The 17,367-nt window shown below is 37.7% G+C and overlaps 1 protein-coding gene across 1 annotated transcript; it reads left to right on the forward strand.

Annotated features, from left to right (window-relative positions):
- The first annotated feature begins 6,712 nt into the window (after positions 1-6,712).
- Positions 6,713-10,568, forward strand: LOC137006741 (uncharacterized). Its single transcript, XM_067367763.1, has 2 exons — positions 6,713-6,829; positions 7,149-10,568. The coding sequence occupies exons 1-2, from the start codon at positions 6,807-6,809 to the stop codon at positions 8,719-8,721; spliced, it is 1,596 nt and encodes a 531-aa protein (XP_067223864.1). The 5' UTR covers positions 6,713-6,806; the 3' UTR covers positions 8,722-10,568.
- Positions 10,569-17,367: the final 6,799 nt, after the last annotated feature.

The following is a 17,367-nucleotide window of genomic DNA, read 5'->3' on the forward strand; positions in this document are numbered from 1 at the left end:
CAACCTGGCTAAGACTGAGCTTCTCGTCTTCCCTGCCAATCCGACTCTAAATCACGATTTCAGCATCCAGCTAAGCACATCCTCAATTACCCCATCAAATTCGGCCAGAAATCTTGGAGTAATCCTTGATGACCAACTGACCTTCAAGGACCACATTGCAAGGACAGCTCGGTCAAGCAGATTTGCACTTTACAATATCAGGAAAATCAGGCTCTTTCTAACAGAACAAACATGGTCATTTCTAGGCTTGATTACCGCAATGCTCTTCTGGCTCTTCTCAGAACGCAGCAGCACGTTTCGTCTTCAACGAGCCCAAAAGAGCCCACGTCACGCCTCTCTTCAACTCTCTTCACTGGCTACCACTTGCTGCTCGCATCAAATTCAAGGCGTTGACGCTTGCTTACAGATCTACCACAGGCTCAGCCCACTCTTACTTCCACTCACTCTTACGAGTCTACACTCCTACAGCTGAAAACTCATCTCTTTCGTGAGCACTTAACCTCATCTTAAAAAAAAATTCCTATCCTTTCACTTCCTCTAATCCCTCTCTATTGTATCTTAGGATAATCTGAGCACTGCCTATAGCTTGTATTATGAGCACTTCTTGTGTCGACTTGTTTGCTGTATTCCTCACTTGTAAGTCGCTTCTGCCAAATGAATAAATGTAAATGAATGTGACTCGTCATAGACATAAACATCGAGAAGTAGCTCCGCAAGAAACATGCATTTCTGTTTCGCTAAAAGTTACAGACTGCAACTTTAAATGCCCAACTTCACCACAATTAAAACATTTCATCTGCATAAATAAGTCAAAATAATCCCCCCCCCCCCCCTTTTCTATTCTATTCTGTATTTAAATACACTTAAAATGCATACTGCAATTCAAATGGTTGCAGTTTAAGGTCACCAACATAACCTCAAATAATGCTGAAATTTCAGCTTGATCACAGGATTAAAGTACACTTTAAACTGGAATAATCTTTCTAAAGTAATAATAATAATAATAAAAGTAATCATTTCTAAATTAATAATAAACTTGAATTCTTTCAGAAACATTAAAAAAAATCTTTCTAACCCCAAAATTATGAATGGTATGTTATGCATTCAACATTATAATCATGTTAATGGGTGTAAATCTTTTCACAAATATCCTGTCTCGTGACTCTTTAAAAAGAGCCCACGAAGTTGACATTGCCCTTGTTGAGTGTGCACATAACATAAGACCCTTACTGGAATATGCCAATGAAATTTCCTCCACTACCCAGTGAGATAAACACTGTTTAATTATCGGCTTCCCCATACGTGGTTTCATCCAAGATACGAACAGCTTATCACTCTTCCTGCACCCTCTGGTTCTTTCCGTGTAAATGCGTAAAGCATGCACTGGGCACAACACATTTAACTTCTGCTGTTCTGATGAAGTAAAAGGTGGTTAGAAAGCTCTTAACTCAAGAGGAAGGATAGCATGAATGCAGGATTAGGTTTCAGAATTAGCCCTGCATCCCCGGGCATGAACTGCATACATGCACAGAAATTGCGTGAATCTAAAACAATATTTTGAAATCTATCGGGAACAGGGGATTCCTGCTGGCTGCTCGAACCCGGGGAAGCTGTCACTGTCCACCTATATTAAAGAGGATACAGAGGATGTTTTCGACGACTGAGAAACCAAAGACTGTTACTGAGTTTTGAAATGAGCGCATGCATAAGAACAGCCCCCCCTCCTTCACAGCTCATTTTGAGGGAACGCCTCCCAAATCAAGTCAAGTCAAGTCAAATTTATTTATATAGCGCTTTTACAATTGGTAATTGTTTCAAAGCAGCTTTACATATTAGAAGCACAGAAAAAAAAGGGAAGTGGTTAAAACTGTACAAACAAGCGTGGTTATATGTAACATATACAAGATGGTGCTACATTAAGCCAATGTCGGCTGACTTCCAGGGGTTGAAAAAACCCCCTAGGAGAAAAACCCAGCGTGCTAGCACTGGGAAAAAAGTCCTAGGAGGGAAAAAACCCCTTGGAAGATATATATATGTAAATGTATATGGAGATCAAAATCTGAATTGTACATTTTTATTATAGAGATTAAAAATCGATTATATATAAATATATGTAAGCGGATACGGGGATCCTGGGCTACGTTGTAGTCAGGTCCAGACGCAGGTTCTCCATCTGACCTGGATACGGCCTGGATCCAGCACCCGGCAAACCTCAGGATAAGCAGAGAGACAGATATTAGCCTAGATGCCATTCTTGTTCTGATGTACAGGTATATCTAGTGTTATAGGAAATGTTCTCGGTTCCGGCCGACCTAATTATTGCAGCGTAACAATCCTTTAACGGATTTGAAAAATGTTAATGTATTGATAATGTGTTATGTGTATGCAAGAGCAAAGAGATGTGTTTTTAGTCTAGATTTAAACTGACAGAGTGTGTCTGCTTCCCGAACAATGCTAGGAAGATTGTTCCAGAGTTTAGGTGCTAAATAGGAAAATGATCTGCCGCCTTCAGTTGATTTTGATATTCTGCGTATTATCAACTGGCCTAAATTCTGAGATCGCAATAAACGTGAAGGACTATAATGCATTAAGAGCTCACTTAGGTACTGGGGAGCTAAACCATTTAGAGCTTTATAAGTAAGTAGCAAGATTTTAAAATCTATACGATGTTTAATAGGGAGCCAATGTAATGTTGACAGAACTGGGCTAATATGGTCATACTTTCTGGTTCTAGTAAGAACTCTAGCTGCCGCATTTTGGACCAACTGTAGTTTGTTTAAAAGCCGAGCAGAACAACCACCCAGTAGAGCGTTACAATAATCTAGTCTTGAGGTCATGAATGCATGAACCAACTGTTCCGCATTTGTCATTGAGAGCATATGTCGTAATTTAGATATATTTTTTAGATGGAAGAAGGCGGTTTTACAGATACTAGAAACATGACTTTCAAATGAAAGATTGGTATCAAAGAGCACACCCAGGTTCCTAACTGAGGACGAAGGTTTAATGGAGCACCCGTCAAGTGTTAGAGAGTATTCAAGGTTTTTTCGTGAGGAAGTTTTGGTCCAAAGATTAGGAAATCAGTTTTTTCTGAATTTAATAATAAGAAATTTCTTGTCATCCAGTTTTTAATGTCAGCTATGCATTCTGTTAGTTTTGTGAATTTGTAGGTTTCGTCAGGGCGCGAGGAAATATAGAGCTGAGTATCGTCAGCGTAGCAGTGAAAACTAACACCATGCTTCCTAATTATCTCTCCTAAGGGCAGCATGTACAGAGTGAAAAGCAACGGTCCTAATACTGAGCCTTGTGGTACCCCATATTTAACCTGTGATCGATACGACATCTCTTCATTAACTACCACAGACTGATAACGGTCAGATAAGTATGATTTGAACCATGCCAAAGCAATTCCACTAATGCCAATATAGTTTTCAAGTCTTTTTAAAAGAATGTTATGATCGATAGTGTCAAAAGCAGCACTGAGATCTAATAACACTAATAGAGAAATACAGCCACGATCGGATGATAGGAGTAGATCGTTTGTAACTCTAACGAGAGCAGTCTCAGTACTATGGTATGGTCTAAATCCTGACTGGAAATCCTCACAGATTCCATTTCTTTCTAAAAAGGAACACAGTTGTGTTGAAACTGCCTTTTCTAGTATCTTTGACAGAAAAGGTAGATTCGAGATTGGCCTGTAATTTACTAAATCTCTCTCGGATCTAGTTGAGGTTTTTTAATAAGAGGTTTGATAATAGCCTGCTTAAAGGTTTTTGGCACGTGTCCTAGTGTTAAAGATGAATTAATTATATCAAGAAGTGGACCTACGACCTCTGGAAGCATTTCTTTCAGTAGTTTAGTCGGCATTGGGTCTAACATACATGTCGTTGATTTTGATGATTTGATAAGTTTAGATAATTCTTCCTCTTCTATAGCGGCGAATGATTCTAGTTTTACCTCAGGGACACTACAGTGCACTGTCTGAAGAGAAACTGTAGACGGTTGCATGTTTATAATTTTCTCTCTAATATTATCAATCTTGCAAGTAAAGAAGTTCATAAAGTCATTACTGCTGTGCTCTATGGAAACGTCAGCAGTTGAATCTCTGTTTCTAGTTAATTTAGCCACTGTGTCAAATAAATACCTAGGATTATGTTTGTTTTCTATTAAGAGATTTGAAAAATAAGTAGATCTAGCATTTCTTATGGCTGTTCTGTACTCAATCATTTTTTCTTTCCACGAAAGGCGAAAAACTTCTAGTTTTGTTTTCTTCCAACTACGTTCAGCTTTTCTAACAGCTCGTTTTAGAGCCCGAGTGTGCTCATCATACCACGGCGTTGGATTAGTTTCCTTAATCTTCTTTAGACGTAAAGGAGCGACCGCATCTAATGTGCTGGAAAAGAGAGAGCCAATAGTTTCTGTTGCAGCATCGAGTTCTTCTATGTTGTCAGGTATACTAAGGCGATGAAACTGCTCGGGGAGATTATTTATAAAGCAATCTTTAGTGGCAGACGTGATTTTTCTACAATATTTATGGCTGGGTGGTGGTTTTGTAGCCTTGGCTAATTGTATTATACACGAGACTAAATAATGATCTGATATATCATCGCTCTGCTGTAGAATTTCAACAGCATCAATATCTATTCCATGCGACAGTATTAGATCTAGGGTATGATTACGACAATGAGTGGGTCCTGACACGTGTTGTCTAACTCCAATAGAGTTCAAAATGTCTGCAAATGCCAATCCAAATGCGTCTTTGTTATTATCTACATGGATATTAAAATCACCAACAACAAGGACTTTATCCGCAGCCAGTACTAACTCTGATAGAAACTCAGCAAATTCTTTGATAAAGTCAGTATGGTGCCCTGGTGGCCTGTATACAGTAGCCAGCACAAATGTCAATTTACATAATGTTACATAAAGCACCATCACTTCAAAGGAATTATATTTGAAATTCTTTTGAATGATTCTGAATATATTACTATAAATTACAGCAACACCTCCCCCTTTGCCTTTCTGTCGAGGATTGTGTCGATAATCATAACCTTGAGGACTAGATTCATTTAAAGTAATGTAATCGTCTGGTTTTAGCCAGGTTTCTGTCAAACACAGCAAGTCTAGTTTATTGTCTGTGATAATTTCATTTACAATAAGTGCTTTTGAAGAAATAGATCTAATATTCAGTAACCCAAGCTTTATCATTTGTTTATCTGATTTATCTGTGATTTTCATTTTTTGAACATCAATTAAATTTTTACCCTTAAAAGGTTTTGGAAGTTTTTTGTATTTACTAGTTCGAGGTACAGACACAGTCTCTATGTGATAATATCTAGGTGAAAGTGTTTCTATGTGCTGTGAATTATCTGAGTTCTGTGACATGAGGCGGCTAGCAGACGGTCGGTTTAGCCAGTTTGTCTGCGTCCTGATCTGGGCCCTGGTTTGTCATGTTTCAGCTCTAATCTCGTGCCAAATCTCGTGCACGAGTGTTTACCACCACGATGATCGCGTAAACGATTGGCTGATGTTTTTAAGGCCCTACCTCGTGCAAAGATGATTAATATTATTCCTTTCAGTGCACCTAATAAATAGTATTTTATCAGTTAGTAAAGACAGTTTCAAGTAATATTGCAAAAATGTATAAAACAAAACATCCTCTATAGCACCTTTAAAATCTGTTTGAAGGTTCGCCGGTCCCCACCTTATTCTTCTCTGACCTATTAACCTCATTACACAGATCCACTGTCACTCTGCCGTATGTGCTTTAAATCCGTTCGACCACTTCCCTGTTCAATTTCCACTCCACATAAGAGAGGATTGCCCCAGGACAGCAGATCCACACCCTGGTTCATAAAACCAAGGCCGAATGGGAGAACCAGTGTGACGCCCCTGTTGGCTGTTCCTTGTTTTGTGTGTGTGTTGTGTCTGTATTGCATATAGATTGTCTGAATGCACGCCAAACACCGGCGTCAGCCATTATTTACTCCACAAACTAACTCTACGAACATGGAAAACAATGATAGATGGACCTCTCGAGTTGAAGAGAAAATCCAACGCAACTTTGAGCAGACCAAGCAAAACATGATTATGCATTTCTGCTCAGCTAGTGACATTGGACATCAACCACACAGCAAGCGCTAATACTTTTTAGAACCTGTTAAATAAATTGTAAACTAATGAAAACTGAGAATCTGTGCCATCAAAATAACAAGCACAGCTTACGTCACTTCAGAGTTCCTACTGGCGGTGTGAATGCAGCCAGGAAAACAGCCCTAGGGGAACAGTTAGTTCTCAGGGAACCACCCTGGTGCTTAGTTCCTAGAACTACCAGGTGCGAAAGCCTTTATTTATATACAGATGGACAATAATATCACATTCTTCCAATTTATACATTGACAAATAATGAAAGAGGTAATGGCAGCATACGTTATTTTGCACAGATGCATCTAGCTCAGTATGCCCCCCCACACACACACGTTCTTTATGCAAGTATTTCGCAGATTTATTAAGTTACATGCTGTTGAAGGTTTCAGTAACCTTCAGCAGTTCAGTGGTCTTGTTTATTCTGACTCAGTTTGTCAAAATCACATGATTCACACAAATTGCCCACAAAATTTCCTGTAAATCACATGACATGAAGAAAGAGGGTGTTATCAGGGTATAAATACAGCTATTGGTCTTGTTTTCATTCAGGTTTGATTGTGGGACATTGTGAGCTCTCTATTCTCTCTCCTGTCATCTGTTGTGAAGAGGTTGTGTTTTTTACACTTTTCTATCTTCAGGCATTCATCCTGAAACCAGTCATGGCATCTTCGAAGTCTAAACAGTAAGGCGCATTACTATCACTACTTACTCTGGTAAATTTTTACAGTCAGAAGTTACATACATAGGTTTTTGCATGCTACAAATGAACAAAGTGGCATCAAGTTTGCAAGAGTGTCTATTTGCATTCAAAATGGCACTAAATTACTGCTTACTGCCCAGTACACAGCGCATACTGCATACTATGTTTTTTAAGAAGTGTATGCAACAAATAATGTTTCAGAGTCGTATGCTACAGTGTTTTCACATGACAGACATTGAACATTAATTCAGCACATCTGTCATTACCTTACAAATAATAAATGTGCTCTTTTTTTATGTAGGTCTGAAAACTCAGATATTCTGTTGAAGAGTGAACTGATAGAAATTCTTAGAAACAGTAAATCAATTGAAGGACCCACTACGAAATATATACTGAACACAACGGTCTTAACAGAAGGAAAGTTGCTAAAGAGAGAGAGAATTGGACAAAAAAAAGACAAACCTCGTAAGATCATACTAATGGTTGGAGAAACAGGAACAGGGAAGTCCACCCTCATCAATGCAATGATCAATTACAGCATGGGAGTCAGATGGGAACACAAGATGTGGCTTGAGGTCACTGAGATACCTGAAGACCAAACTGAGTCTCAGACAAAAGCAGTGACTGTTTATGATGTTAATGCACTGGACAGCCCTTTCGTCCTCACTGTGATCGACACACCTGGATTTGGAGACACGGAGATCTTTGATAAAGACAAACGCGTTTCTGAAGCTCTACAGGAGTTGTTCAGATCTGAGGACGGCATTCATGAAATTCATGCAGTGTGTATCGTGCTGAATGCAACAGATGTTCGACTCCATGAGAGACAGCGCTATATCTTGGATGAAATTCTGTCATTATTTGGCAAAGATATCGAAAAACACATCCTGCTGCTCTTCACACACCAGGAAAAAAAAAATCTCCCCAAAAGAATCATGAATTTCCTCAAAGAATCCTTTACTAAATATGTAAAAAATAATGAAAATATTTGTTTTTTATTTGACAACTGTCAGAGTGAGTACTCTGATGAGGAAGACCGAGACACTTACAAAACATCTTGGAACAATGGAGTTGAAAATTTCAGCAAGTTCTTCGATCATTTGAATAACATTAACCCAAAAAGCTTAGACATTACTGAAGTTGTGCTCAGAGCCAGAAAACAGCTGGACGCCAGTGTCGGCAATTTAAGGGACAGAATCAAACTGGCAGAACTGAAAAAAAAAGAGCTTGAACAAACCAAAACTGCTTTGGATACATTGGAAAATTACAAGAAAGAGCAAAACAACTTTCAGTATGAAGTTGATGAACCCTACAAAGAAGCGGTCCCAATAAATGCACCATGGTGGAAATGGAGCAAACGGGCGACCCATTGTGAAGTCTGTAAGGAGAACTGCCACTATCCCGGATGCTGGTGGGTCAGAGATCTCTCCTGGTGTAGTGTGATGGATGAGGGAAAGTGTACAGTCTGTACAGGGAGGTGTGACCACACTAAACATGTCAAAGATTCTAAAATATATGTGCCTAAAACAAGGAAGGTCACAAAAACAAAATATGATCTGAAAAAGAAATATGAAGAGGACGTTGGAGAGAAAAGAAGTTTGATGATCAAACTAGAGAAGGACATCCAGCAGATGGAGGCAGAGAAGATCAGGCTTGTGGAAGAGTGTTATCAGTGTTTTGATAAATTAATGGAGACGGCATTAAAATCTACATCCATCTCCTCTTTCATACATATAGACTTCATAATTGAGAAAGTGAAGGAAACTGGAAATCAAGCAAGAGTTCGGAAACTCGAGGAACTTAAAAAGAGAGCAATTGAGGAGAACAGAGGACTGGTAGAAGGGATCTACATATATACACAAATGATGATCTAAAAAAGAAATTTGAAGAGGAGTTTGGAGAAAAAAAACTTTGACCAAATCAGAGAATGAAATCTAGAAATGAGGCAGAGAAGATCAGGCTTGTGGAGTGTTTGGATAAATTAATGGAGACGGCATTAAAATCTACATTCAACTCTTCTTTCATTCATTTGGACTTGATTGAGAAAGGAAGGAAACTTGAAAATGACAAAGAGCTCAGAAACTTGAGGAATTTAAAACAAGAGCAATTGAGGAATAAAGGACAGGATGAAAGGCTTATCTATCAGTAAACAGATAAATGTGTGCAAAATAAAAGGACTTTTATTTTAGGACTTGAGTCCTAAAAAGTCTTGATAATAATATGTTTTATTTATATAGCGCCTTTCCAGAGCTCAAGGACGCTTTACAGTGTACATAACAAAGAACAGATAATACGAGTAGACAAAGAGAGAAACAATAATGAACATGGAAGTATAAAGAAATAAAGAGTCAAGTACAAAATTACAAATCAGGACTTGAGACATAACATTCAGAGAAAGTGCAATCAATGAATCAAATCAAGAGGTATAGCATTCAGAAAACAGATGAGTTTTGAGTAATAATTTAAATTCAGAGATATTATTTACACAACAGAGTGTGCGTGGGAGAGAATTCCAGAGTTTGGGTGCGATGGTACTGAATGATCTGCCCCCCATTGAAGAGAGGCGATGCCGAGGGACAACGAGAAGGCCAGAGTCAGAGGAACGTAGTGAGCAAGTCAGGATGTAGGGGACGAGCATATTACAGAGATAAGGGGGAGCCAAACCATGCACAGATTTAAAAGTGAGCAGGAGAATTTTGAATTTAATACGGTAGGCAACTGGAAGCCAGTGGAGATCATACAAAATTGGGGTGATGTGAGCAGAACGCTTGGTGTGGGTGAGTATTCTAGCAGCAGAGTTTTGAATGTATTGTAATCTGGAAATGGAGCTGGCAGGTAGACCAATGAAAAGAGCATTACAGTAATCAAGGCGTGATGAGACAAATGCATGGATGACAGTTTCAGCGTCTTTGGTGAAGGGACGGAGTTGGGCAATGTGACGTAGGTGAAAGAATGCAGATTTGGTTACAGAGGAAATATGAGACTGAAAAGATAGGGTGGAGTCAATGATAGCACCTACATTTTTAACAGTATTGGATGTTTTGATGTGAGAACCAGCAATTTCACAGGTGAGATTGGTAGAAATATTGGTGGTAAGTGAGGGAGTTCCAATGAAAATAATCTGAGTTTTGTCCATGTTGAGTTTCAGAAAATTTGAATTAAGCCAATCTTTTATGTCTTTTACACAAGCAGAGATTTTGTCATGTGAGTAATAAAAGCAGTATTGTGTCTGTCCATCTCTTATTGGACTAAAATCATCTCTCAATGATGAATTGTTTGTTAGGGGTTTCATCTCTTTGTAATTTAATGCAGTGCTGTTTGTAGAGTGAACATTTTAACAGAAATGTTTAATGATCACTAACATGACGTGACGAGAATATGGAAAATGTGTTTCAAAAAATGCTATTTACATTTCTGTGATTTTTGTGAAAACATTTTTTTTGCCTAATACAAGAATGATTTAGTTATTTAGCATGAACCATATATTGTAAAATGTTCAAAACGGCATGTAATTTGTGATTTGAAATCAGTAAAAAAAATCTATATTTAACAAGTTAAGTAAAATATCTAGCTTCCGCCAGACCACCTTCCATATTCAACTTACGAAGAAAGTGTAACGCATCATTCATTACGAGTTTTTATTTCTTATGCATTTCATTTTTATTCTTATATATCATGTAAAGCACTTTGAATATGAAGTGCGCTATATAAATAAACTTGCCCTGCCTTGCACTGTTAGCGTGTTTTTCTTCTATTGTAGAAGCTTTGCATCATTTACTTCCAGTGCATGAACATCTGCTGAATATCTTCTTTTATGTTCCACAAAAAAAAAAAAGAGAATCAAACCGGTTTGAACAACATCAGAGTGCGTAATTGATGATGGAATGTGTAATTTTTCATAATATTTGGATGAATTATTCTATTGTTGAACTCTCTAAATGCAACATTATAAATGTGCATCTTCACTTTTATCAAAACTCTTCCACAAAACAAATTGAGCTCTAAACGTCAAATCAGCTTTATTTCTATATATAAACCCCCAGATGTCTCATATTCACATCAACACTGTCACAGCCTCTGTTGAGGCAAAGTCACATGAGGTTTTGAGGGATTTATTCAGTAAATGTGTTTCCAGCACAGTTTATGCACTTCTTCTTATCGGATAAAAAATGTATCTGCCTCTATTAGCTTTAAAGGATTTTTTATAATTTATGTGCATCTTGGCATTTCCATCCAGCATTTTTTATGCATACCCCAAAATAAGCATAGATCTGCTGTGATGCTTTCAGACGTTCACCTCTGTTCTTCATCTGACTCTAATGAGTTCATGAAGTTGATCTGCAGGTTCAGATGTGGTTCAGGCGTGTCTGTGAGATGATGCTCTTACACCTTCATCATCAGCGATCAATGAATCCAGCGCTGAAGAAGAGGAGGAGTGTCATGAAGAAGAGCTGAAGGTCTTGCTGGTGTTTTCTTGTGATCGTCCTCCAGACAGACCGGAGATGAGCGACACCGCCGGCACACACACGATAAATACAGAGCGACAGGACGCGTGCGGCTGACATTTCCTCTAGCTGTGTGTGTGTGTGTGTGTGTGTGTGTGTGTGTGTGTGTAGCAGATGGTGTTCAGCGCTGGATGTGTGACACGTCAGAGGAGCGTTTGGGCTTCAGGTTCAGTTCAGTGGCTCATAATCAGATGTGTTTGTTGAGGCTGAAGCTCATGGTTGGTTTATGATCACACACATCTGTTCTGTGGAAGCAGTTAAACATGGTAAATGTGTTAACCAGAGCTCAGAGTACTGCAGTCATCAAATTAACCAGAATAAGCAGTTTCAGCGAGTGCGTTTTGGACCAGCTGGAGTTTGGAGTTTGTTTATTAAGCGTGCAGGACAACCACCCAGTAAAGCCTTGAGTGTCATGAACGCATGAACTAACTGCTCCGCATATGTCGTAGTTTAGATATATTTTTAAGATGGAAGAATGCGGTTTTACAGATGCTAGAAACATGGCCTTCAAATGAAAGATTGGTATCAAAGAGCACACCCAGGTTCCTAACTGACGACGAAGACTTAACAGAGCAGCCATCAAGTGTTAGACAGTATTCTAGATTATTACGTGAAGAAGTTTTTGGTCCAAAAATTAGAATCTCTGTTTTTTCTGAATTTAGTAGTAGGAAATTACTGGTCATCCAGTTTTTTATATCAGCTATGCATTCCGTTACTTTAGTGAATTGGTAAGTTTCGTCAGGGCGTGAAGAAATATAGAGCTGAGTATCATCAGTGTAACAGTGAAAACTAACGCCATGCTTCCTAATGATATCTCCCAAGCGTGTACAGAGTGAAGATCAATGGTCCTAGTACTGAGCCTTGCGGTACTCCATATTGAACTTGTGATTGATATGACATCTCATCGTTTACTACTACAGACTGATGATGGTCAGATAAGTATGATTTGAACCATGCCAATGCAATTCCACTAATGCCAACATAGTTTTCAAGTCTATTTAAGAGAATATTGTGATCAATAGAAATGCAGCACTAAGATCCAGTAACACTAATAGAGAGATACAACCACGATCTGATGATAAGAGCAAATCATTAGTAACTCTAATGAGAGCAGTCTCAGTACTATGGTACGGCCTAAATCCTGACTGGAAATCCTCACAGATACTATTTCTTTCTAAAAAGGAACATAGTTGTGATGAAACTGCCTTTTCTAGTATTTTTGACAGAAAAGTGAGATTTGAGATCGGCCTGTAATTGACTAATTCTCTAGGATCAAGTTGTGGTTTTTTAATAAGACGTTTAATAAACAGAATGATATCATGCACTGGTGTGAATATTAATATAGTTATAGCTGTCATTCTTGGTGTGAACAGGCTTTTAGTCATGGAAAAAAGGTTGTCAGCAAACAGATTTAATTAGTTTTCATTAACGAAATTAAGATGAGCTTATGTTTTTGGAAAAGTTTAGAGCTAAAACCTTGTGGTGGTTTGGCGTCCCTGTTAAACGAGTGTTGCTAACGAGCCGTGACTCACGGATGTGTAAAGGCCTGTTTAATATACACATCGTGTGCAGTAATATGCCACGCATGGTTTTTGGTCCAATAATTAGAATCTCTGTTTTTTCTGAATTTAGTAGTAGGAAATTACTAGTCATCCAATTCAGATGAAAGTAAATATGGCACGTTTATATTACGTTGGTTTTATATGTGTCACCGCAGTTCTGATTTGAAATGTCCGGTGAGTGTTGCTAATGCTTCATTACATTTAAAAATAATGTACCACCAACACTACACGTAAACCTAGCAAATGTGACATAAAAATATTCGTAATCATACCATTTTAGCTTGTTTTGATCTCTCGTCTTTGAGTTCCTTTACCATGACTCGTCTTTCACAGGATTCATACCCAAGGCTTCCGCATCTTAAGTGCATCACCGTATCATAACTTATTATGACTGAAAAGTGAAATATATGGAGCGATGCCAAGTCCAAAATGTATTTGTTTACAAATCACGCACTTTGGTAAAAGCGTTTTGAGACGTAAAAACAAGTGTTTATTAATCCATAATCTGACCCTGTAATCATAACGGTGTATGAAAACGATTAAAAGTGCTTGCTGTTTTACTGCCCCTAGTGTTCATTTCTATTGGAAACTGCAGTGATATGTACATATTTGTACGTATTTTGCGACTTGCAAAAATGTTACCACAAGTATGTCTGTCCATGAGACTAAGTTGTGAAAAACAGTGTCAGTGCCTCATTTCATCAGAAGCACAACTTCATTTTGTACTATAAAGCAACTATCTAGCATGTTCATGTTTTCAAATGCGGAAATCTTACCTTGACGAACTCAAAAGATGAAATGAGTCAGAGAAGAGTTCCACGTGAAAGAAGGCAGAGCGTCAGCGCACACCTCCTGTTATGTTATCGCCACAGACCAATGATAGTACGAAGGTTACTATTTTCAGGTTTTTCCTGAAAGTTCATCTTGGCAAGCTGTTTCGAACTTCATTTTGGCCTGATTATATTCGAAATGATGTCACATAAGATCATTCTTCGATTTCGTTTGAAGTATATCGATGCCTTAAAAGATTAGTTCACTTTCAAATGAAAATTTTCTGATAATTTACTCTCCTCCATGTCATCCAAGATGTTCATGTCTTTCTTTCTTCAGTCGAAAAGAAATGAAGGTTTTTGATGAAAACATTGCAGGATTTTTCTCCATATAGTGGACTTCACTGGGGTTCAACGGGTTGAAGGTCCAAATGTCAGTTTCAGTGCAGCTTCAAAGAGCTCTACATGATCCCAGACGAGGAATAAGAGTCTTATCTAACAATTGGTCATTTTCTAAAAAAAAAAAATTAAAATTTTATACTTTTTAACCATAAATGCTCATCTTGAACTAGCTTTCTTCTCTATTAGAATTCCGGCAGTGTAGAAGCTGCTAAGTGTATTACTGCCCTCCTCAGGTCAAAAGTTTGAACTAATTGTTATGTACTTGCACTAGCATATTGTATATGACAATTTAGTTCAAACTTTGACCTGTGGAGGGCAGTAATACACTTAGCAGTGTCTACACTGCTGGAATTCAAATAGAGAAGAAGAAGAGAGCTAGTTCAAGATGAGCATTTATGGTTAAAACAATTTTTAAAAAATTTTTTTAGAAAAAGAGCGATGGTTTCTCTAGATAAGACCCTTATTTCTTGTCTGGGATCGCTGTAAACTGTAATTTTGACCTTCAACCGTTTGGGCTCCAGTGAAGTCCACTATATGGAGAAAAATCCTGGAATATTTTCATCAAAAAACCTTAATTTCTTTTCAACTGAAGAAAGAAAGACAAGAACATCTTGGATGACATGGAGGTAAGTAAATTATCAGGAAATTTTAATTTGAAAGTGAACTAATCCTTTAACATTGAAAACTAACGCCATGCTTCCCAATATACAGTACAGAGTGAGCAGCAACGGTCCTAGTACTGAGCCTTGCGGTACTCCACACTGAACTTGTGATCGATCTCTTCCTTTACTACTACAAACTGATAATGGTCAGGGATGATTTGAACCAATGCAATTCCACTAATGCCAACATAATTATAGTTATCTTTCTTGGTGTGAACAGGCTTTTAGTCATGGGAAAAAGGTCAACGAACAGATTTCGTTATCGTTTACTCTTACAAAATTCACATGAGCTTTTGATTTTGGAACGACTGAGAGCTGAAACCTTCATGGCAGTGAAATGGTGGTCTGGCATCATTAAACGAGTGTTGCTAACGAGCCGTGACTCACGGATGCGTAAAGGCCTGTTTAACATTCACCTCGTACGCAGTAATATGCCACGCATGTTTCCAGGCTAAAGCCGCTCAGCGTGTCGTGTGTTAATTCGGCGTGTGCGAATGTCTCCATCGTCTCTGAGACCTTAAAATAAACGCCAGCGTCTCTGAATGCCACTGGAATCATCCGTCGTCCCGCTGCGATCGGCAGACCTGCAGGACGTGACGGATCACTGACAGATCACCGCTGAGCGCCGGAGCAGCAGGAGCATCCTTCACAAACACAATAACTTCTTCTAGTGATACATGATTTCATGTATTGTATTTATTACTATTAATAATACATACATTTTTTATGATAATGACAATTATTATTATTGTTATTATTAATAATGAAATATATTTTATTCTAGATCATGTTAATTCTCTGAGCACTGCGAGCTGATTAAACCACACAGACTGTCATGATAATGAGATGTTCTCACATTTAAACACACACACACACACACACACACACACACACACACACACACAACGGTTAGTGTCCTTTAATGCGGATGTACATCAGCCGTGTGAATGTGTGAATGTCTTGACATTTAGCAGCACATGAAGTCAATGACTCCATTAGATTTATATTTGTTCAACATGCTCCGTGTTAATAATGCATGACCTGGAAAGGGCAGAGAAAGATTTACTCGCCGAGCTCCTCCTTTATCAGCTCGTCCTGCTGTTGCTCGATTCCTTCCAGAAACCAGAGACGCTGGAGGTCTGAGCGTCTGACAGACACCAGGAGATCAGGAGATCTACACTCACTTTCGAGAAAACTGAGAAAAGCATCCAATTTTTTATCTCCAGTCTCTTAATTTCTGATATGATATGATATTGCCACGAATATTTACGAATATTCACAAATTATATGATAAAATTGTGCTTTATTAGGCTATTAGAATGTATATACCCCAATTAAACAATAATATTGTGTTCATTACTCTGATATATGTTATGTATGAAAATATGTTGTTTGAACAAGAAAAGGTGTCGTTTGAACAACGTAATTTTAACGAGAAAAGATGACGTTATTACGAGAAAAGATGTAATTTTTACGAGAAAAGATGTCGTTTTTACGAGAAAAGATGTCGTTTGAACGAGAAAAGATGTCGTTTGAATGAGAAAAGATGTCGTTTTTATGAGAAAAGATGTCGTTTGAACGAGAAAAGATGTAATTTTTTTTGAGAAAAGATGTCGTTTGAATGACGTTTTTACGAGAAGATGTTTTTACGAGAAAAGATGTAATTTTTTTGAGAAAAGGTGTCGTTTGAATGACGTTTTTACGAGAAAAGATGTCATTTGAACGAGAAAAGATGTAATTTTTTTCGAGAAAAGATGTCGTTTGAATGACGTTTTTACGAGAAAAGATGTCGTTTGAACGAGAAAAGATGTTTTTACGAGAAAAGATGTCGTTTGAACGAGAAAAGATGTAATTTTTTTCGAGAAAAGATGTCATTTGAATGACGTTTTTACGAGAAAAGATGTCATTTGAACGAGAAAAGATGTTGTTTTTACGAGAAAAGATGTCGTTTTTACGAGAAAAGATGTTTGAATGGAAAGATGTCGTTTTTACGAGAAAAGATGTAATTTTTACGAGAAAAGATGTCATTTGAATGACGTTTTTACGAGAAAAGATGTCATTTGAACGAGAAAAGATGTCGTTTTTACGAGAAAAGATGTCGTTTGAACAAGAAAAGATGTCGTTTTTACGAGAAAAGATGTCGTTTTTACGAGAAAAGATGTTTGAATGGAAAGATGTCGTTTTTACGAGAAAAGATGTAATTTTTTTTGAGAAAAGATGTCGTTTGAATGACGTTTTTACGAGAAAAGATGTAATTTGAACGAGAAAAGATGTTGTTTTTACGAGAAAAGATGTTTGAATGGAAAGATGTCGTTTTTACGAGAAAAGATGTCGTTTTTACGAGAAAAGATGTTTGAATGGAAAGATATTGTTTTTACGAGAAAAGATGTTTGAATGGAAAGATGTTGTTTTTACGAGAAAAGATGTCGTTTTTACGAGAAAAGATGTTTGAATGGAAAGATGTCGTTTTTACGAGAAAAGATGTAATTTTTTGAGAAAAGATGTCGTTTTTACGAGAAAAGATGTCGTTTTTACGAGAAAAGATGTTTGAATGGAAAGATGTCGTTTTTACGAGTAAAGATGTAATTTGAACGAGAAAAGATGTTGTTTTTACGAGAA

The sequence above is a fragment of the Chanodichthys erythropterus genome, chromosome 18 (genome assembly GCF_024489055.1).
Source record: "Chanodichthys erythropterus isolate Z2021 chromosome 18, ASM2448905v1, whole genome shotgun sequence".
NCBI lineage: Eukaryota > Metazoa > Chordata > Actinopteri > Cypriniformes > Xenocyprididae > Chanodichthys > Chanodichthys erythropterus.

Coding starts and splice junctions, on each gene's coding strand:
- LOC137006741 (XM_067367763.1), top strand. CDS start 6,807: ATGGCATCTTCGAAGTCTAAACA. Junction 6,830..7,148: donor GCATCTTCGAAGTCTAAACA/GTAAGGCGCATT, acceptor TTTTTTATGTAG/GTCTGAAAACTCAGATATTC.